This window comes from Varroa destructor, unplaced genomic scaffold, assembly GCF_002443255.2.
Source record: "Varroa destructor unplaced genomic scaffold, Vdes_3.0 BEIS01000002.1, whole genome shotgun sequence".
Taxonomy (NCBI): Eukaryota; Metazoa; Arthropoda; class Arachnida; order Mesostigmata; family Varroidae; genus Varroa; species Varroa destructor.
In genome coordinates, this window is record NW_019211455.1 from 9654620 (window position 1) to 9676587 (window position 21968).

General features: G+C 38.7%; 6 protein-coding genes across 17 annotated transcripts in view; 3 read left to right on the forward strand and 3 right to left on the reverse strand.

The window, feature by feature from the left end:
- Gp93 (heat shock protein 90 Gp93) lies at positions 1–4756 on the forward strand. The gene is made up of 3 exons (XM_022794211.2): positions 1–259; positions 1379–1572; positions 2121–4756. Exons 1-3 carry the CDS (start codon positions 211–213, stop codon positions 4233–4235), a joined length of 2358 nt encoding a protein of 785 aa, XP_022649946.1. The 5' UTR covers positions 1–210; the 3' UTR covers positions 4236–4756.
- Positions 4722–13342, reverse strand: Ccz1 (vacuolar fusion protein CCZ1). Of its 3 annotated transcripts, XM_086978907.1 has the most exons (4): positions 13298–13342; positions 13025–13134; positions 7205–7515; positions 4722–6200 (listed from the first exon to the last, which is right to left on the reverse strand). In XM_086978907.1, the coding sequence occupies exons 2-4, from the start codon at positions 13044–13046 to the stop codon at positions 5040–5042; spliced, it is 1494 nt and encodes a 497-aa protein (XP_086835033.1). In that variant the 5' UTR covers positions 13047–13134; positions 13298–13342; the 3' UTR covers positions 4722–5039. The 3 variants fall into 3 exon arrangements, with proteins under 3 accessions (XP_086835033.1, XP_022649963.1, XP_022649962.1); XM_022794228.2 differs by lacking the exons at positions 13025–13134; positions 13298–13342 and adding an exon at positions 7665–7805 and having other exon boundaries at positions 7205–7323; XM_022794227.2 differs by lacking the exons at positions 13025–13134; positions 13298–13342 and adding an exon at positions 7665–7772.
- ND-13B (NADH dehydrogenase (ubiquinone) subunit ND-13B) lies at positions 7746–9494 on the forward strand. Its single transcript, XM_022794238.2, has 4 exons — positions 7746–7842; positions 8148–8192; positions 8589–8768; positions 9134–9494. The coding sequence occupies exons 1-4, from the start codon at positions 7759–7761 to the stop codon at positions 9233–9235; spliced, it is 411 nt and encodes a 136-aa protein (XP_022649973.2). The 5' UTR covers positions 7746–7758; the 3' UTR covers positions 9236–9494.
- Positions 9378–21687, forward strand: LOC111245624 (uncharacterized). 4 transcript variants are annotated; one of them, XM_086978913.1, is made up of 6 exons: positions 9378–9516; positions 12549–12632; positions 13289–13466; positions 19633–19891; positions 20053–20272; positions 21011–21687. In XM_086978913.1, the coding sequence occupies exons 3-6, from the start codon at positions 13392–13394 to the stop codon at positions 21186–21188; spliced, it is 732 nt and encodes a 243-aa protein (XP_086835039.1). In that variant the 5' UTR covers positions 9378–9516; positions 12549–12632; positions 13289–13391; the 3' UTR covers positions 21189–21687. The 4 variants fall into 4 exon arrangements, with proteins under 4 accessions (XP_086835039.1, XP_086835040.1, XP_022649970.1 ...); XM_086978914.1 differs by lacking the exons at positions 9378–9516; positions 12549–12632; positions 13289–13466 and adding an exon at positions 13494–13892; XM_022794235.2 differs by lacking the exons at positions 9378–9516; positions 12549–12632; positions 13289–13466 and adding an exon at positions 18148–18394.
- mdlc (RING finger protein mdlc) lies at positions 15831–18133 on the reverse strand. The gene is made up of 5 exons (XM_022794230.2): positions 17905–18133; positions 17457–17661; positions 17089–17274; positions 16673–16930; positions 15831–16412 (listed from the first exon to the last, which is right to left on the reverse strand). Exons 1-5 carry the CDS (start codon positions 18083–18085, stop codon positions 16148–16150), a joined length of 1095 nt encoding a protein of 364 aa, XP_022649965.1. The 5' UTR covers positions 18086–18133; the 3' UTR covers positions 15831–16147.
- Positions 21673–21968, reverse strand: part of Ubr1 (Ubr1 ubiquitin ligase) — a 22919-nt gene continuing 22623 nt past the window's right edge. For all 7 annotated transcript variants that reach the window (XM_086978895.1, XM_086978897.1, XM_086978900.1 and 4 more), the window contains one exon: positions 21673–21968. In XM_086978895.1, the coding sequence (XP_086835021.1) occupies positions 21909–21968 (60 nt within the window). In that variant the 3' untranslated portion in view covers positions 21673–21908.

The following is a 21968-nucleotide window of genomic DNA, read 5'->3' on the forward strand; positions in this document are numbered from 1 at the left end:
GTACCAGTGTCAAACCGTTGGCTTCTCGACTCGGCAAACCGGTCTCACCTCAGTGTGTAGTTAACTGCTCGACGTGGCCGTACGTTGATGGGTGTGGGTTACTTTGTAGAGTCGTTTGTGTACGTGTCGCACTGACGGCGGCTTGATAACTTCTCGTCGCAGTGAAACTAGTCCGTTAACATCAACCAAGCCCAAAACACGTTGTTCACGATGAAGCGTTCGGCTCTTCTGTTCCTTTTGGTTTTCTGCCTAGTTTGGGGTAAGTTGATTAATGGGTCTGTGCTGTTTGGCAGATCTTTAAACCAGGTAAGAAATGCATGTATGTAGATTTTTTACTTGGCATAGTGTACGAGAGATTTCGGAGCGTTTCACCACACCATTCGATCGATCGGCGTCACTGCAATGCTGCCGGTAGCTGCCTTGGAGTTACGAAGTAAACGGCCACCGGAAACATTCTAGATTCAAGTGCTGCGTTTATTTTTGGCCGAGGGAAATTAGTGCTCCGAAATAAAGCTTTGTTTCGGCTGGATCATTCACTTCGGCGAGTAAATGATCAGTTATTTACCGAACAAACACTTCGATGCACGGTACAAGTTCGCACACTCAATATCATATTTGGCATTATTCTGGATTGACATTAGTTGAGTGAACGTCTTTTTTAGCAATAAGATTTGCAGGCAATGATGTGTAGTCGAGACCTCTTCGAAAAAAGTCGGTTTGATCGTATTTTTCGTAGTCTGGCTTCGAGAATATTCCGACTTCCTTGCTTGAGGACATGTGAAATTTTTTATTGGGAGGCTGTGCACAGTGGCTACAAAGGCTAAAGGTGCTTTACGTTGGCAGTTGTTCAGTCGTGCATGGCTTATGGCTGCCTTATTGATGGCGCCGTATTTTTTGAAGAAATTATTTTTAATCGATGTTTGTAAGTTGCCTTGCTTCCGATTATGCGTTGTAGACTTCCCAGGGCACTTGGTAGAGAGCGATACCAATTTTGCTTCTGTAAAAAATCATGTTTAAGAAAAGCGGTGCATCGAAATAGTCTTTTCCCGAATACTGCTGATAACACTGACGTTTTGTTCTACTCTTACGTGTCATTTTGCTTCGTGTGCATGACTACGCCTCCTTTATGTAATTTAACGTGTCAATTCAGCTCCACTCAACAGTAGAGGATAGTGATGTCTCGGTCGCTTCAAGCTATTGATAGATACCAACGATATGGTTACTCACTCCCGTTAAATAATGTCGGTAATATTTTGCATCGTAAGAACTATAAAAGTAAAATAGATCACCACTACCACCTTTTGTATGTACCCATTACGATATCCACTAATACCTGTAATGGTTCCGTGATTTTTGTTTGTAATGAACAATGGTTTAGATCTAAGGTTTAGCAAGGGGGATGAGACCAAATATGACCCGACTAGAGTGGAAGAGGATATTGGAAAAATTAAGGAGGGATCCCGAACGGATGCAGAAGTTATAGCTAGAGAAGAGGAAGCTATCAAAGTTGATTCATTATCCGTAGCGCAACTAAAAGAGATCCGGGAAAAAGCACAAAAGCACGCTTTCCAGGTTTGTATCGATTTCTTCATATTTAGGTAATGCACCTTTGTTTCATGCATATTTAGGATTTTCTCATATTTAGATAATGCACCTTTGTCTCATGCATATATAAGATTTTCTCATATTTAGATAATGTACCTATGTTCCATGCATATTTAAGATTTTCTCACATTCAGGTAATGTACCCTTTTTCATGCATATATAAGATGTTGGCTATTTTCTATTTAGCGTGGTGCGCTTCGCAAAGAGGCCTGGTTCAGCATTACCTTAGATTTCAGTAAGCCTTCGACGAGAAACGTAGATGCCGCATCTTATAATTGACATATCGCGATGAAAACAAGCGATCTGTTAGTGCCAGTAGTGAGTGGTTAGCTTTGCGGCTTTGCACAGTGGTTAAATAAGTCAAGAAATGGTTACATGCAGCTAGTCGTATTGACCCATCCGGCCCAGCGCTAGGTAAAAATTTCTGGTTTAAGTACTAGCAAGGTGCAACGGCTATGGAAAATTTGCACTTATTGCCTATAAGCGTAATTTTAAGTTTGTTTTCGGCGTTACAGGCGGAAGTGGCGCGTATGATGAAACTCATTATCAACTCTCTCTACCGTAATAAGGAAGTTTTCTTGAGAGAATTAATTTCGAACGCCTCCGATGCGTTAGACAAGATCCGCCTTCTATCGCTGACCGATCCCGACGCACTTAAGAAGTTACAGGATCTTAGTATTAGAATTATGGCCGACAAAGAGAATAACGTATTGCACATAACGGATACGGGTATCGGGATGACGAAAGAAGATCTTATGAAGAATCTTGGTACCATCGCTAAATCAGGAACGGCAGAATTCCTTCAGAAGGTCTCTGAAGGTAACAGTGGCAGCTCCGGAAAAGACCTCAACGATCTCATTGGTCAGTTCGGCGTTGGTTTCTACTCTGCTTTTCTAGTCGCAGATCGCGTTGCTGTCGCTTCCAAACACAATGACGATCCTATCCAGCACGTATGGGAATCGAACGCTGCAGAATTTTCGGTAGCCGATGATCCTCGTGGAGACACACTCAAACGGGGTACAACTGTCTCCTTGTACATGAAGGACGAGGCTAAGGATTTCCTCGAACATGACACTTTGAAGAAGCTGATTGAAAAGTATTCGCAGTTCATAAACTTCAATATCTACCTCTGGTCATCGAAGACCGTCACGGAGGAAGTTACCGAATCCGAAGATGAAAAACCAGCCGAAGAGGCCCCGGCAGATGATGATGAGGCCAAGGTGGAGGATGCGAAGGAGCCTTTGAAAACTAAGAAGGTTGATAAAACTGTCTGGGACTGGGAGCTCATCAACTCAGCAAAGCCGATCTGGACCCGTAAGGAAAAGGAGGTCAGTGACGAAGAATACAATGAGTTCTACAAGGCGGTCACCCGCGATAGCCAGAATCCTCTCGCTAAAACTCACTTCACTGCTGAGGGCGAACTTACATTTAAAAGTTTGCTTTTCGTTCCTTCAAAACAGCCACAAGACTCATTCAACAGGTATGGGCAGAAGACCGACCACATTAAACTATACGTGAGACGCGTGTTTATCACCGATGACTTCCAGGATATGCTACCGAACTATCTGTCTTTCCTGCGTGGAGTGGTTGACTCAGATGATTTGCCTCTAAACGTTTCTCGGGAAAATCTTCAGCAACATAAATTGCTCAAGGTTATCAAGAAGAAACTCGTTCGTAAAGCACTGGAGATGTTCCGTAAGATTTCGGAAGAGGAATACGTGAAATTCTGGAAGGAGTACTCAACGAACATCAAACTCGGAGTGATCGAAGACTCGGCTAACAGATCTCGTCTCGCCAAATTGCTGCGCTTCCCATCGTCTTTGGATAGCTCTACAGATAAACTCGTATCCTTGGGCGACTACGTTCAGCGCATGAAGGAAAAGCAAACAGCTATATACTATATTGCCGGCAACGGTATGGATGAGGTTAAGAAGTCGCCGTTCGTCGAGCGTCTGCTGAAGCGTGGCTACGAGGTTCTGTATCTTACGGAGCCAGTTGATGAGTACGCTATTTCGTCCCTTACTGAGTTTGAAGGCAAAAAGTTCCAGAATGTGGCCAAGGAAGGCCTATCTCTAGATGACAACAAAGATATCCGTGAAGCGATGGAGAAAGAATTCGAACCTCTTACTAAATGGCTTTCAGAAACTGCACTTAAAGATAAAATCTCGAAGGCCGTTATCTCGGAGCGTCTCGTGGAGACTCCGATGGCTCTTGTAGCCTCGCAGTTCGGATGGACCGGCAATATGGAACGAATTGTCGCTGCGCAAACTCATATGAAGGAAAATGACCCCCAGAAGAGTTTCTACATGACACAGAAGAAGACACTTGAGATTAACCCACGTCACCCACTCATCAAGGAGCTCCTCCGTCGTGTCGATGACTCGCCTTCGGATGAGATGGCGAAGTATCTAACCGAAATGATGTTCGAAACTGCTACGCTACGATCAGGCTTTCAGCTTAATGACAACGCGCAGTTTGCTTCCAACGTAGAACGAATGCTTCGGAAAATGATGGGCGTTTCCGAAGACGCTCAAGTCGATGCCGAACTCGAAGAGGCCGAACTGCCTGAAGTGAACCCCTCGGATAAGGACGAGGACATCGAGAGTGAAGAGCCCCATGATGAGTTGTAAGTGGAAACTGAGCATTATGACGAATGCGTTCTTAACATCGGAACTGACCATGATGACAAACGCGTAATCAACAGCTGATAACCAACGACGAGACCTTAACTAAGTATAACGAACTTGCTTAGTCAACGAATTTGCCCAGTATTCTCAGCTAGATAGATTTTTGCAACGCTAGAAATCTAGTTTAGTAGGGCAAGCTTTAGGTTCGTCAGCTACGGGACAACGGTTTTTTTAATTCTAAACAAAGAGAATTCGCGAGGAAGAGACGTGGTGTGAGCGTGACATGCGCAATCGAGAGAATTTCTTTCGAATGGATGTCTTGTGCGAGACGTTATGTACAAATAAGTTATTTCATTGTATGAGACCAAGGAACCGGGTAGATGTCGTAGATACCTAGGAACACAATAATTACGGAGAAAACACACCACAGACACGCTAAAGTGTACTTTAAATGAGCGAAAAATATGAAAAAAATAAAGTAAGCGACGCTGTTATTACAGTGGTCAAGGTTTTTTTATGAAAAACTGTAGTTTTTAATTTTTTGTAGGCTTATATTTTGAAAATTGGTTGCATGGGCTTATAACAACTGGAAATCATGTTCGTTCAAGATCAAGAATTTACGTCATGCATATATATATATATATATATGCATGTTTCCCTCTAAAGCTTGACATTCTATGTGCATGCGCTATTATTTTGCAGCGAATACATCGGACTCGCGGTCGTCATTTCACGATGACGTGATTTCACCAGGACTAGCTGAATTATTCAATACAAACTGGTTGCATGGCAGTAGGATAAGGGATCTTAATCAATGAAAAATATATTTTGCAATTGCGAGTTACTCAATCTTCTGACTTCGTCGCTAATCTGGATCAGGCTGGCGTTCTTCTGGTTAAGGACGACAAAGAACTCCCGATAATCCCAAGTTTTCGCTACAAGCCACCAATCATCTGATGTTTTTGCAATTATCTCCCCATCGAATGGTCCCTCGTCATCGCTTCCCAGCATCAACAGATCGACGTGAAGATCAGTGATAAGTCGAATCAAAGACAAAGGGACACTAAAACCGAGTTTACGGTCGGCATGCACTGACGATTTCTGAGCTATATTCATTCGATTGAAATAGATGTATTTGCAAATAATCTCCTGATTACTACGAGTCACAGATGCCGTTAATTTCAAATATTGTTTCGATATGTCGTTTGCTAGTAATGTCAGCTCGGGAGCGAGGTACTTCTCCATGCGTTGCGCGAGTTCGATCGTGAGATCATTTGGTTCCAACAGTAGACAGACTGTAGCGCTCAAGGCTCGATAGATTAACAGGGTATAACGCTTGTCTCCCACGAGCATACGGGGAAGTTCCTCCAAAAACTTAAGATCCTCCGTTTTGCCATGTAGGTAGCGTGCCTGGGAATGAACTGCGGAAGATCCTTTGGAAATTGAAAGCGTCGGTGCTAGCAGTTCAGCTTCAAACGCCCCCTGTAGAATATTGCCTAACAGATAATGATACAATTGCTGCATATCTTTTTGGGCTAGTCCACTCCACACGAGTTGATCATTGCAAAGGAATGCGGTGAACTTTATCTCCGGAAATGTTTTCTCTAGACTGCCTACAAAACTGTTGACTTGAAGAAAGGCAGCTTTATCCAGTGGCAGAAAATGTACTCCTTGAAATATATCCAAGATATCGCAGTGTTGGAACTTGAGGCGGGGCAGCATTACGTTAAAATAGGTATCTAACAGCTCTCGCAATCCGTTGACTCCTTTCTCGGTGACGATCTCGGTGAGAGTACCTTGGAAACAACGAAACAATGTGTACAGTTTTCGAAGGACAGCTTGATAAACAGAATCCTGCACATCTTCAGTTAAATACTCCACGACCGTTTGTGAGTCACGCGTACGCTGCTGAGACGGCAGTGTCAAAGTAAATACCAACCAATAATCGGGCTCCGCTTCGAGGAATATCTGAAAGACGTATAGACCACGGCAAGAGTAAAGCAAGTTAAATTGCGGTATATTCTTAATTTGAGAAATTATATACAATTTCTCAAAATTATTGTGTAAAATTATTGGGTAAATCGAGTCTTATATATTCCCCTGACGAATCTCTCAAATTGAAATGAAAATGTTTCATATCTTTTTGCGTTCCTTCTTCATAAACGCGACATTACTTTGCTACATATTATATATAGTAATCCTATAATCATTTCCGTATTGGCACAATCATAATATGTTTCCTACTTAACTTATGGACACATGGTGACCTAGGTTTGAATCCGGGGTAAGCACATTTTGTTACGCCATTCATCCGAAACATGCTTAACGGTTTAAGTACTACACGTAAATTTCGAAACAAGAAATTTATACTCAACCATCATAATCTGACGCACTTAATTAATAAAGATGAGGTTCAAGTATAACTATTTCGAAACAGCTCTTCTTAAATGGAAATAAAAATCAGCATTTAATTATTTAGCACGTATTTTTTCAATTTTCTTGCTACGTTTTTTTTTTTTAATAAAATAGGTATCTTTGGTTTGAAAGCTTCCGATGGTTTAAGAATATAAAATAAACAAAGGTCTGATTAGACGGTGCGAAGATGAACAACCCCCTATTTAACTATGAATGATTTCAAAATGGTGGTATTAGCTGTCTTAGTTAAAAAAATAATCGCTTTGTTCAGACATAATGAGGCTCTTGATGTTTTTCGCTAACAACAATCGATCATGAGCTAGAGCTTTCACATTCCATGTCGGTCGCTTTAATCAACAAATAAGTGACATCTGAGGTTACTACATAAGATATATGATCCCTCTCAAAGAATGTTTGTTGGTTACAGTTAACATAACATCATGCTATAAATGACTATATTTATAAAATACGTTTATACACATACCCCCAATAATTAATCTATCTTAGATATGTGCAACAATATATTCAAGGAATATCTGTGGAACCTTCTATCTTACCTGTCTCGTCTTTTGGGTATGCAACACTTCGCACGGTTGATCAGGGCTAAATATTTTTGTAAAGTTGACGAGACCCTGAGCAATGCCCATATCTCTCAGCTGATTATCCATGTTCGTTTCTGGTGGATAGAAAAACAATAACTTCTTATACTCTTCGTCCTCACATCGACCAAACGTCGGATTAAACACAAAGAAATTCTGTAATGCAACATGGCTGCGATGCGACATCCCGGCCCCTGACGCCGCCTCGCGGTTAAAATCCTCCACACGTTTCCAGCCTTCTACCAAGAATGGTTTGACAACGCCGTTTCCTGAAACACACCACGACTAAAGCTGCTAAAACTCCTACAGAGGCAATCAGCTGGGGCTTGTGGGAGCGATCATCTTGCGCGACTGAACACCTTAAGAGTTTAACTACCGGTCTAAAAGGTTCTGACTTCTAAGAACTATTCATACGTACAAGTGTTCGACTTGTAACAATAGTGATTCAAATTATCATTTGCTTCACATAGGTAATAGAGCGACGTCCGTGGGAAGTTTATTTCTCGTAGAAAATGCGAATATCGACACTTCATAAACTAAGCACATGCTTGGGTTTATCAAACAAAATAATAAACATGGCGGGTGTCCTTAAGAAGGTGAGTTCTCCCGAGAAGTTTTAATATTTAAGTTTTTTACTCCCTTCTAGGTGGCAGTGTACAATTATGCACGATCGAATTAATCAGTAGATTGATTCCGTTGAGCGTAAGCTGATTTTTCCTTAGTGAAGCTAAGAAATGATTGGTAATAACAATCTTAACTCGAATGGTTTTGGTACAAGTAAATATTTCGCGAACGGATTGGTGCATGGTTAGGAATTGATATCAAATGACCGGTGTTGGGTAATAAACTCTTAGTGAATACTCTGAAATCATGATTTAATCCACGGATTTTCATATTTCAGACAACGGGTTTGACCGGTCTAGCGGTTCATAAGAATCCGCATCATGTAAGTTCTCTCTCACCTTTTGCGCATTTTTTCTTCTTGTTTTATATACTTCATCTTATTGTGCTTTATTTGTGACAATCAGCTGCCAGATTTGTTGAGCATTACACGTCATTTGGTACAGCGTACCTGGCAGTTTCAACGACTATAAACTTTCCTGCTACATCGTGCACATGCGCGATTTAAACTCTTATGTACGGTAACTGTTAGGCAAAATTAGCAGCATCCAAAAGTATAATATTATACACATTAGAGACAATATTTAACTTATAGCCCTATATTTTGATTAACACATTGCGTTTTTAATAAGGATTTCTACTTATCTATCAATCAGAAAGGGCTTTCACAGCTCTAGAGCCGCTCTAATTTGTTGATACCATTTTTATTATATGGCTTTAGATACTAGGCGTTTTGTATAAAAAGATTCTCCAGGCGCTTGACCAAATACCCCAGGATGCAACGTATCGGAGGTCCACCGAGCCCATTATCCAAGAAAAGCTCGCTTTGGTTCAAAGTATCAACGAGATCGCCCAGCTGGAGGACAAACTGGGCTACCAGGCTGAAGAGTGTATACAACAAGTATGAAAATTCAGTGTTATGCATCTTACAAAATAATACTACTTTTGTTTGAAGAAGCACAGATAGCGACGATGTTTGCATGTGGAATATGATCAACAGTGGCTCAAGTTAACATTCGATAACCTATAGGTTATCTAAATTATGTAGACTACGATATTGGAGGTTGCAGGGAACGTAGGAATGGTCTCTCTAACTAAAATTCTCAAGTTAGATGGTTAGATTATCTAAAAGGTCGTGTTTTGTGATTTCTTTTTACAAACGGTTATTTGTTACTGCGAGGTTTCTAGACAACCTACTGGTCAAGTAGTTATCAAAAATTCATACTCGTTACATACGATGCTGATCTATTATTGGTTTGTTTTTAGGCAGAGAACGAGCTGGTCCTAGCCCGACAATTTCAAACCTGGAAACCCTGGCTTCCTTTAGAAACCCCTGCCCCTCCAGATCAATGGAAGTGGCCTATATAAGCCCCGTTGAAATATAAATGAATATTTCATATTTCTGTCAACTTCTGAACGCCATCTTCCGCTGGCAACAAGTCTTTTCTCATACACAGAACTTAATATGAACGGGGCATAGTGCGAATACAATGGTAAAATGTGAAAATCTGAAAAAAAACTGAAGGCAACTTGAATAAACAACATGAAAAAGGAGAAAACGGAATATAAGGAAACCTAACAATTGAGAAAACTTATTAAACAGCCGATTTCAAGTGAATAACACCAACGCAACTGTTGTCTTCATTTAGGTAAGCCCAATTTATAGCCAAGTACGATAATAGTATGCGTTGTGTAACCTGAAGTTAGCTGTCACGGCGTTTCCACGCTTAAGCATAGGGTTTTAGTCGATCTTCTAAATATATAATACTAAAGCTAAACGGAAAGCCTAACAAGCTGAGTTCCATGAAGTATATCGACATACAGAAAAGTAAGAAAGGGGACCTTTATCACGATGTCAATTGATTTCTTTAACCGACGCATTGTTTAGTGACGTTTTACGATATGCTCGAAAATTTTGCTTAGTCAAATTACTGGAGCAAGGTTAGTTGATAGAGGTGACGACTTTGGAATTTTGCTAGAATAAATTTTACTTCACCCTAATATACTGTTGGCGTTGTTGTATTGTTACCAAATGCCACTATAGGGTACATCTAGCAGAAGAGCTTTTTAGGTGTCGCAAAAATTTAAAAAACTGTAAAGTCCCATAGAAAGGATCCGTACTTACCCAACTAACAGCGGGAATTGCCTGAAAGTACCTGATTATATACAATTGAGAAGGTATTTTTTATTCATGTTGTACGTACAATAATATATGATATAATGTATGCATGAAATATGTAGTAAATATAACATAAAATAACACTATTATATGAAAACAAAAATTTCAACAAAAACCCGAAAGACGAAATTACATGATAGTAGATTGATAACTGAATACGAAAAATGAACGGAGCAGATTTAGTTTACAATGTGTTGATCTGTCTAGAAGATATTTGTCTGTTGATATACGCATTGAAACATTTCGAGTTATGTGTCAAAACGAACAAATGCACCTCTGAACATAATAAGTATAAACAAAATTTCAGACTGAATGGTCATAAATAATTTTCACATAGTCTTGTAACTTGGTCTATATCGTAATATTGGCTCAAGTTACCAAGTATACTAATTCTTGTGCGCATATTTAAATATGAAAAAGTTAGGGCCAGATTTGTTAGAGAAATAAAAAACAATAGATATTTGATTAATGGTTTCTGAACATGGCAGTTAGTTGAGAAATTAGGAACAAAAAGCTTTCATTCTAAAAGGTACGTACATGGTTTTGCAAACAATAAAAATTAACAGAAATAAATGCAAGGAAAGCGCTCATTGTATGCAATGTCCAAAATATTCTAAGAAATCCGTTTATGATTATTGAGCTTTCCCTGACAGAGTTAGACCAAAGCAAATATCAAAAACAGGAGATTCAGACGTTACATGATTGGTATGATACAAAGGAGCGGCGTGATCTAAAGTGGTCCAAGTCATTAGAAGGACCCAACTTATACGCTCCAACAATAACTAGAAAATAAAATTTAACTTAATATCTTTGTAAATTGAAAAATAGAGGGTCTCTTAACAGTTGCACAAAGCACTCATCAGTGAATGGAAATATTGACAAAGTCAACGCTGAATATCATCCAATGAATTAAAAAGTAGGTAAATGGAAGCAATTCGTTTTAGTTGCGGACCGTTGCACCCTAAGAGCTAAAACAGTCCTGCCAAGTTTTGTCGGGCCATGGACAGTTCCAGACATACATGACAAAGATTGGCAAAACGCAAGTGGACATCTGTGTGCTCTGCGAGTCGGGCATGGAGGACGGAGTAGATCATACTCTACTTCACTGCCAGGCACTTAAAATGGTCAGAGACAAACAGGTACACAGAGAAGTAATAACAAAGGGCAGTACTAAGGAGATGGTGGATATGATGACAAAGGACAGGACGAACTGGGCCAAAGTTACGGCTTTCTTTGACGATATTATGAAAAGAAAAGAACAACTAGAAAGGATGAGACGTAAGAAAATAGATGAAGGGCATACCCGAAACAATCATGGGCCCGATGCACAACAACTGGAATTAGCTCAAGTTTGTCATTCATAAAATCAATACAGTGTTTTTTCCATTAAATAAATAATTATAGCGCGTAATTCAAAAAGATTTGTTTTACAGGGAGTACGGTCCCTCTCGAGACCTAGAGTTTACGGTCAAGAGGAAAACCAGAATGGAGGATGGACTGGAACGGCTCAAAGGGAAGGATGATGAAATGACCGTTCCTGCAAGTCATGGCTTCGAAGTAATATAAAACATATCCCTAACCATGGCCCAAGCTGATAAAGGGGTCCAGGGTTTAGTGGGTGAGAGTCCCACAGTACCGGACAAAGCACAGTCAATGATGTCCGGTCTGCACAATGCATCCAAAAAAAAAAAAAAGCTAAAACAGTTAGCACTACGCCCGCAATAAAAAAATTGTTTTTTGCAATCTGCAATATACTGTGAGACGCGTAATTATATTCGTACTAATTTAACACAATTGTTCGATAAGCTAATATTAAAGGCTCAAATAAATTAACAAAAATACCGACGAGCAACAAAAAAGGACGTTTAAGTAATGATAAACATCACTGCTTATGGCCCTGACTAGTATAACACTTGTTCTGTTTCAGGTGGATTAAATGCTGGGTTTGGTAGATGTTAGACTTTATTGAACGTCGATTGCAAATTACCGTTGCATATTGTACATTTGTGCTATTAAGGTGTGCACTTGTTTTCCGAAATGAACGCCTCGTATCCCATAAAATAGTGTTGAGCTCAAGTTTGTCATTCATAAAATCAATACAGTGTTTTTTCCATTAAATAAATAATTATAGCGCGTAATTCAAAAAGATTTGTTTTACTAGTACCTAAATAAGTGACAAACGCTATAAACTTCACAAGCACTCTATCCATAACCGAAAAACACTCAAATTAGTTGTTACCTTTTATTGCGATTGACCAATCGACAGCCACTATTTCCGGAATATCGTTTTTCTATACCCGAGTAATTAGAAACTGCGAAAAAAGCGTTACATAGCTCATATCTACACATTACTGAAACCATGCAGCACCAATCCCCCAACAAAACCTTTCATATGAAATATGAAGTATGTGCTTTTAAATTGTTAAGACCTATTTTAATAAAATGAAATAATCTAATAATCCATTGATAGGATATTATCATGGATCCACTTCTTGATTGCAGCGGAAGACCCTATTGGACCGATACGAACACTGCTTCAGCTATCCACAGTGTGTCGACGCAACCGCTCTGATGGTCAAATTTCTGGTAATACAACACAAATATTTGATAACAAGAAATTTCCACAAATATAACTGCCAATATAACTAAACCTACAATTGCTATCCATTTGCATAGAAACATGTCTTAAACAACCGGTTTATGTAATATAAATATTTCAATAGTACAGTCAAATCGCGTACGGTTAATGTGAATAAACCTTATAGTCAGTGTGCATTTGAATGTAACTCACGGGATCCTGTATACACATGCTTGCTGTAACGAACCATAAAACAAAACTATAGCTATGGCATTGTACTTTTCTCCATTTTGCAGCAGCTAGCCATACACACAGACACGATAGTCTGAATAAAAATTGCTTAGACAGCTGAGCAGAACTTAACTGTACACAGATTGAATGGAAAACTATCTTGACCTACCGAAGTGTTCGGAAAACAGCATCGTCCATATTTATCTGTTGAGAGGCAGGAGCTAACCGTCGAGTTCTCTTCTGGCATTATCATGTCCAATACTAATTACTAGATGTTGCCTAAATGACAAAAAGAAGACAAAGTACGACACATCTCTTACAAAGTTGCAAAAGGAACATTATTCATCAATACCAACAGGAAATCTGTGTACACACTTCTAAAATGACATAATTTCAATCATGGTACTGGTATCGTTCTTAACATTTTTTGCAGAATACTAACTTGAGTTCATTAAAGAAGAAGTCAGCTGTTCATATGTGCGGTCTAAGAACACACCAACTGAAGCGAAGGGCCGACTGCCAGTCTTTTGTACCTAATGAGTGAAATACGTACCAAAAAGGCACAACCCAGAGACACACAACCGACAGGTCAGCTGAAGCTCTGCTACAAGGTTTGACAAGGCTTTCATTTGACAAAACATTTGAGTTGGCGCTACCCATATCGCAAGAAGTCAGACCTACAACGCTTATCATAGGCCAGTTAACTGTACTGGCAAAATAAACGATTGGTTGTCATGTATCGTGCTATCTTTAGTTCAAATAACGGGACCAAACATAATATGGGTCATCCCATTTTATTATTCTGACTTACACTGTGCTTGTGAATTAATTCGCTTCTTTTTGGCGAAGATTCTGACTGGGTGACAGAAAGAAATACACCACCGATTGAGCAAGCGTTGCATCTTTGAGATCGTGTTCGATCTCTGCAAAAAGAGCACCATTGCTTTTGGTCTTTAGCCAACTTCTGGCCTGGGGTGCCCCAAAACTTGGTGTTCTCGGACAGTGCTTGAGCCATGCTGTGCGATCCTTATATTCAGGTAGCGCTGTTTAGACCATTCTTTCTTCACTATTTTTTTTTCTATTGATGCACTTTGGACAATATTTGACAATACTATAGAAGGCTACTATGCTGAAATTTACGTCGCTAATTCTTCCGAGCTCGCTGATACTTTTATTTACATGGATAGATGAATAAATTAAAGCTGCAAAGTGGTTATACGCGGATCTCGTAAATGTTGCGAATTTTGAGTCTGGTTCCACTGCGGAAATTCCTTTAAATAGGTGTTCTTTGCTGTAAACCAGAATGTCTAAGCTTGATTTTGAATTTAAAATATTTCTGATTTGATCTACTGTCATTTAGCATTGCGCCCAACGGCTGGCTTTCAGTATAATAAGCGTGTTTACGCTCGCCTCAGAATCTAAATTACCTCGCATGTTTTTAATTTTAATAAGCGAATGCGTTATTACCGTACTATTACGAGAGTGATACACGTGATTTTACGGATATACCATGGCGTTGGCTTCGGATTACGACGCAAGCGAACATTGAATAAAGCTATATACAGACATTATTGAATACATATCATATAGTATGGATAATAATAGTCTCTATTACTTCTATATAATCGTTATTGATCGTGTGTCCAGTTTATGATGTAAATTAGTTGAGATTTAAATACTATGAATCTCCAAAGGAAACCGCCGTTACCGCTTCTTACCAACGGTTACTGTTCTAACAACAGTTCTTTTATTAGACAAATATCTAAAGATGATACGTTGAGTAATATAAAATAGTAATAAATGAAACATATTTTTTACTGGTATAGTATATTTATTTGGATTTGAAACCAGACGACCTTTTATCACTTAGATCATTAGTTTGCGGCAGAGAAGCCATAGAAGGGTATGTAAAGACATATAAATACATGCGACCTTATAAATGATGTAAACATAGCGATGATGAGAGGTGAGTATCCCAACTCTGCCTGAACAAAACCTACTATATTCGAATGGGCCCGAACGTTTTTCAGAAATTCGAATTCAAAAACCTACCTTTAACTAACCCACTTTAGCAGAGCAAGCTCCAGAGCACAAGCTTCGTGTCCTAATTCAAATAGTAAACTTCTATGAACGTGTGTTTACCGCAAAATTTAAAAGAGGTAAATGTACACTTTGTACAGCTGAAGCAAGATAAGCCGAAGCAGCTGAAACAAACGAGACAGATTGTTGTTGCCGGTCTAAGTGTAAGAAAGTGGGTAGCACGTGGCGTTGCGGCTTGTGAGTTTCAATAGCAAAACTCTTATTATAAGAGTTTTGCTATTGAAGCTCTATATATATACGATTAATACGATTAATAATAGATAAATACGATATATATTGAAGCTCTATATATATGAAGTAAATTAATTTCTACTAATTTTTTAAAAGAGACATTGCTACACAGTTTATAACAGATATCATTTCGCTATTATTCAAAATCTGAATAAATAAAATATATCTAGTCCTGTCGATTACCTACGGTACGCATTGTATACCTTCGAACAATCAAAAGAGCTACCTATCTTTATTATAAGCTGCACCACTTAATGCCGTTATGCTGAATGAATACACACAATAAATAAGGATAATACACGACAACAATAAAAGGTTAGCTTTCATTGTTCCAACCGACTGTATCAGAAAAACATGTTTTTTTGAGTGTTAAACTACATTTAGAAGTTTCTAAAGCGGCATGATCGCACTGGCTGCGCTTTTCGTAAATTAGGTTTCCGAGGTATGACTGTATGTTGCTATATGCTATGTTTTACTGTAACTTAAATGAAATGTGAAATATTGGACTGTGGTTTCATGTAAGCGTGCTACGCCTTCTGACAGCCTTGCTTTAAAAAAATTAACCATGTATAAATCAAAAAGCAACGAATAGCATTTGTTGAACTCGTTACTTATTTTTTGGTTAATATTAATGACATATTACGTAGTAGCTGGGTCCTCAAAATAATTTTACTTTATTTCAATATAGTTGCGTACGATCACAAATATGTATCGCGATCGTCTGAATTTGAGTATTTACAATTTATTTACAAAAAACATGACAGTAACGCCGAGCGGCTTTGTTAATACAGAGCAGATTATGGAGGATATTCCTTAAAAATTCCTTAATCCATACTGCTGTTTTAATTGGGCATGCTCTGAGTTGGGTATATATATGGGCAAGGTTTTATCGCATATGAAGTAAGTACGCTAGCATTTCCTAATCATCGTCATACCATTTTGTCAATGCCAACTTGTTCTGTTAGTTCTTCTTTGCATTGAACAGGTTTCCCACGTCTCCGCTTGGTCCGCCTTTTTTACTCGCCTCTTCGTCGTCTTCTTCGTCATCTTTTCCATTTAGCTTTCTTTCAGCAATCTTTACTGCTAACTCCTTTGCTGGATTAAATACGCCGCCAGTGGGTTTCCCGCACACAAAGCAAAGACTAGATTTCTTAAAGTGTGCTAACGCGCACTTTTCGCAAAAGAAATGTTCGCATTTTGTCACAACAGGGTTAACAAAGGCTTCCCTGAAAAACAATGAAAAAATAAAAATACATCGACAAACGTAAGAAAGGCAATTTAGTTTAGGAAATCCTATTGAAACTACCTTTCTCGCTCACGTTTGTATGTTCTCTGGTCCTCGGCCGACCCTTGCCCCAAAGTGCCTCATAACTTTTTCTCGAACTTTTTCATAAATTCTAAAGCTAAAGCAAGCTTGCATTATCATAGAAGGTAAATAAAACTTATAATGGGGTAATAACCAGTATGACACGTTCTGGAGGCCTACCGGCAAATAAAACACGCAAACGGTAGATCATCCTCATCTGAAGGAATCTCGTATTTCCGATCGTCGTCGTCATTATCTTCATCTGACTTCCCGTCTTGAAGCTTTTTTTGTTTAGCTTTCTGCTTTTCGTCCCATTCTCTGTCAAGCTGCCAGCCATGCTTATAGTCACTTCGATCATGCATAAATATGCATGAATCACCAAAACCACAGAAGCCTGTCTCTTTAAAGTCTTTGCATACATCAGGTTGGTAATCCCATCTGTAAAAAAAGTTATATTTGGTTAGAACTGAAGTGAGTACAAATTTGATATTTTGTATTCTCCGAACATCAATCACTTTCGGTACTTTTATGATTTCAGATAATTACATCTTTGAATAAATGCCTTATAATGAATCGCGCAGCATGGAGCCACTCACCTAACAGTACTTCGAATATTCGTTGGAGCACGAAGTGGTCCCTTAGCCTTCATTTTTGCGGCACTACCTGCAGCTGTGTCCTTCTTTGAGATGAACTGGGTGTAATTATTTATGCCTCGGTACACTTTGTCGTCCTCTTGTCCCTTCCTTTCCTCGTTAATCTTTTGAGCACGTTCGAAGATGGATCTGAAAATCATAAATAATTACGAATTAATTACATTTTCTAAAATATAACAACAATAAGCGTGTTTATTCTTAATAACAGGACTGATTAGGTTTGCTAAGGAAACAAGATAGAGCATTCATAATAATTATCGTAAAGATAAGTATTTATTACCATTTGTACTAGAAGACTAATCAACAGATACCTGGAATCCTTGTCAAACTCCGTATTAATTTCAGATGTAGCAGTTGCCCCTTGATCATTTGGCCCGCTTGTTTTTCTAGATGAGCTAAATGCCACGCCAACAGTCTCTTCTTCGGAGCGCCATTTTTTTGAACCACCGGTCCCTTGTACTAGCCCGTTCAAACGTTTTCTATCAACCTTCTTTACTGATGATTCGTCATCCGAATCTGAAGTAGTACATTGATAATCATATTAATATACTAGTATTGGTGCCAAAGTGAAGAAGACTGATATGAGCTTTAATGATTTGGGAAACATCTAGGAAATAACAGTCTCGTTTTTTGACTCTGCTAAATCAGCCATAACTATCTGACTACAGAACTATCAATAAATCTTCTATAATATGCACTGTTGTCTTTTTGAGTGAAGATAATGTCTATCGTTCCTGAACTAAACTAGGTTTCGCCTACCATCTGACGTCTGTTGTCTTCGGCGCATTACTGCTCGTTTGCAGACTTTTGGCTTGAAAAACGCGCATGTTTGCTCTTCGGAACCTTCTTCCTGATTAGACATAGTGCACGAAAATACTGAAAACAATATAAACTGAATGTAATACGTGCCGCTTAATACTTGCCAACCACAACAGTACATAAACTGAACGAAATGGAACACGACGATTCCAGACTATAACAGATAAGCAGGCGTTCCGTCACTTAGTTAAAAATCGACAGAATGCCGGACTGGACCCACAGAATAACTGTCAATTTGAAATGGAGTTAGTTTTAAACCGCAGTTGAGATTTATTATTTTTAGCCATGTACTGTATGCTTTGCCAATTAAGTATTGTGATAAAGCAAAACGATGGAGTCTGAACACCGGCAGGCCTCTGAAGATTCGCTGACATCAGCTACAGAAAGCGACCTCGTAGCGAAAGTGAACAAGTTATCTAGTGTCCTGCTGGTAAGGACGGACGGTGTGTGTGCTTACTTACTGCGGATAGATAGCAACGGCGCGAATCGGAAGTTACAGTACAGTTATAGGGGTGTTTAACCGCCCGAACGAGATTTTTTCGATTACCTGTTTTAGGTGTTTTACTTATGTGACATTATACTGTTATACTATAACAAGTGAGTCGAAGCTAACCTGATTAGTTTTCAAGTTCGCGTCCAGGTGGAATCAAACAAAAGACCGTTTATGTAGAAGCCAAGGTCTATATAGTAGAGAGGTAATAGAAGCCAATTATGTAGTAACATAGTTAGATATAAAAAGGAACAGGTGAAAAACACGTTCGTAGGTATTGCAATGCGTTCATGCAAATGAACAGCACAAAGTCTTGCACTAAATCTCAGTTTGTTATTGAAAACCATCACCATTGGTTGTTGAAGGTTGCTCTCTTGTGTACATGCAGTGACGAGACGGTTTCAATCGCTATCTAAAAGTTTTTCTGAGTGGTTCCAAACAACAACTTCATAAGTCGACAAAAAAATATTTTCTCCAGTCCGTCATTCATTCCTTATCTTTATTTTGTCTTTACCAATTTCAGGCTTCTAGCAGTTAGAACGGCCTTCCATAGTCAACTCATGATCCTATGATCGTGAATCCGCTATCATAACAATGGCGACACGTTGTGGTAGTTTTGTGCGAACTGTGTATTATATGTACTTGTAATTTATTTTTTTAGCATACTCCAGTTGTTCGTAGATCGCTCGTAGTTGTTAGACCAAAAGCAGTAAAAAAGGGTAATTGTTATGTCAACATCATAGTTTTATTAGACAACTTCTAACAGTTGTTTGATAACTACCCGTACTAAAATTTGTGTAAAATAATGTATTTTTTTATATTTACACATTCACTAATTAACACGAGACATTGTAGCTTTCCTTTTAAAAACTTCATTCATATGCACAAGATATATTTTTTTAATAAAAACATCTATTCACCGTTTTACAGCAATGAGGTACACCAATTGGCGTATCAATATAACGCGTGGCAAACTTAATTTATACCTTTAGCAAATTTCAGAAAAAAAAATTTGTTTTCTAATAATTACGTTTGCACGTGTACATTGCACGTATGTGTTGATTTACTAGCACGCAAATATATATAGATATACCACATTCTATCCGTAGTATTGAACTACGAACCGGCTACACGCCTTCAATTGCAAGCGTTGTTCTGTTGTTATATCTGTACTTTAGGGCACAAACAGTAATGTCACTGTCCTGAATCAGCGCTTGATTGAGTACCAGAGGTCGCATGAAACTGCTCTAGAGGAAATTCGCCGAAGCGTGAATAGCGCAATTACGAGAAATGACCACGTTTTGGACAGTGGAGTATCATTAAGTCGTACTCGTCAAAATGTTGAAAAGGAATCTACTCCTCGAATTGGACGTGTTCACGATAATAGCGTTACTAGCGGTTCCCGATGCTGTGCCAATCCATATACTTGTTATAATGGTGAGTGCATGCACGTCATTGACGTACGTACGGTGTACACCGTACATTAAGACTCGACTCACGTTTAAAATATCTATGCTATATAAAACTAGCCAGTTTCTCAATAAAGTTGAGTTGATGAAAAAGTCTATTATGTTGTTTTCTTATTTTACTCCCATCAGATAAGAGTCCGATAAATACACTCGTCGGCCTCCTTGGTGAAAAGGACACTTCGTTAACGTCACTACACAGGGAAGTGGTTTCTCTTCGTGGTGAGCTAGATCGTACCAAGGCTGAACTAAGAAGAGTAAACGATGAACGAGTTAGAGACAAGGGAAATGCGGACACCTTCAGAAAAACCGTTCATACTCACCTCAAACACAATATTGACCTGGTCAACAGGTAAAGCAGTAACTTTACCTGGAAAGCTCGTAATATTTACATAGGTACATATTTTTTTTAGGTGCATATTTTGTTTTTATGTGAACTATAACAGTTTCAAATGCTCGCTCTAACTGAGACTACCTTTGTAGATACTGCCTTATTTTTTAAAAACAAAATACTACCGGGAATTCTTTCTGCAAAAGGTATTAAGTGTCAACATACAGATCACCTGATTGCGGAAAAGCTTATTTTTTGACAAATTCCTTCATATCAATTCAATAGTTTATCTGCTGGTAATGATATGAAGTCCAATTACAATATAAGACATTTGCGCACGACCTTCCTTTTACATGATGAATTTAGATTACTAAATAGCAGGGTGCTCACGGAAAAAAAACGAAGAGTATACGCTTCACTTAATGGAGCATATATTACTTTGCCTCATATCTCCGTCACCGCTACTAGAAATAAGGCAAGCGAAGTACCGAATATAATTTTTATTGTTAGTCTAAATTCTAACCAAATCGACAGATGTTTCGTTGCACAGCCATTCCTTTCACACTGTATACGATAGGCATGTAAACAACAAACACAAAACGTACCTTGCGCACATAATAATTTGCATATGTGGGTCTTAACGTAATGGATTACAATATAAAGAAAAAAAAGGTTTATATTTACTTCTCTATACAAGGTTACAGGTTCGTGCGAGCGATACTTATGGGCAATCGTCTGATTGACACGATCTCGTTACAGATTACTTGAACATAGTAGTAATCTTCCTACCTCCGTAAAACGTGCCCTTGTCAGCCATTCCCTGCAAGAGGATTTTGTCGTTCAGCAAGCCGAACTGTCTTCGAAGCTTGAATGGCTTGTCAGTTATGTTCATAGAGACGGCAGCAAAGACTCGCACGGGTTAGCCGAACGAAAGTAGTGGAATGGAGTACCTTGTTCGCACAACTTAATCCAACGGATCGTCAGGTCATCTAAGCGAATAGCACGAAGCGGTTGCGCAATGAAGATGCGAAGTCATGTGCTGCATTCTTTGTCTAATAGCCAACTGTATGCCAACAGCATCATTGTATACGGAACTCGTCTTAGAATTTGCGAGAACGTTCGATTGTAATTTTTAATCTTCTCAGTTTTAACTCTTATGTGTGCGGAGATAAACTTAATTATATGTCCATCTAGATCAACAATATATGTTTACAGTATTGCTACTTTCCTTTTACGTTGTCCACACTGTACTTGACTTGTCCACTTGAGTTTCTGCATACTATAGTGATTGCGTTGTACCTTAAAAGTGTTTGTCACCATGTATACGGCGCGATTTGTAAATAATTTATAAATGTATAAAGCCATTTAAACATGCAAGTACATTTATGGTGAAAAAAATAAAGACTTGAAGATGAGAGATGTTGGTGTTAGACAAATTTTTCTATCATTTATTTGTATCATTAGTGATATCAGGTAACACGCCAGTTTAAAATGTCGAGTGTGAAATAAAGACTCATTTCTTTATTCGCTTACACTAGATAGAATGATGTACAATCCCACGTCGTAGCCACCCCCTTAATAGTCTCTGCTACTGCCTAAATAGCTTGTTCTCTTGTTTTTTTGTTATGTACCTATTAAACACCTTTTAGATTACATGTTACATTAGCGCCCAATTAGTCGAACTGAGACTTGTAGAAGCTTCAAGCGCATGAGCAAC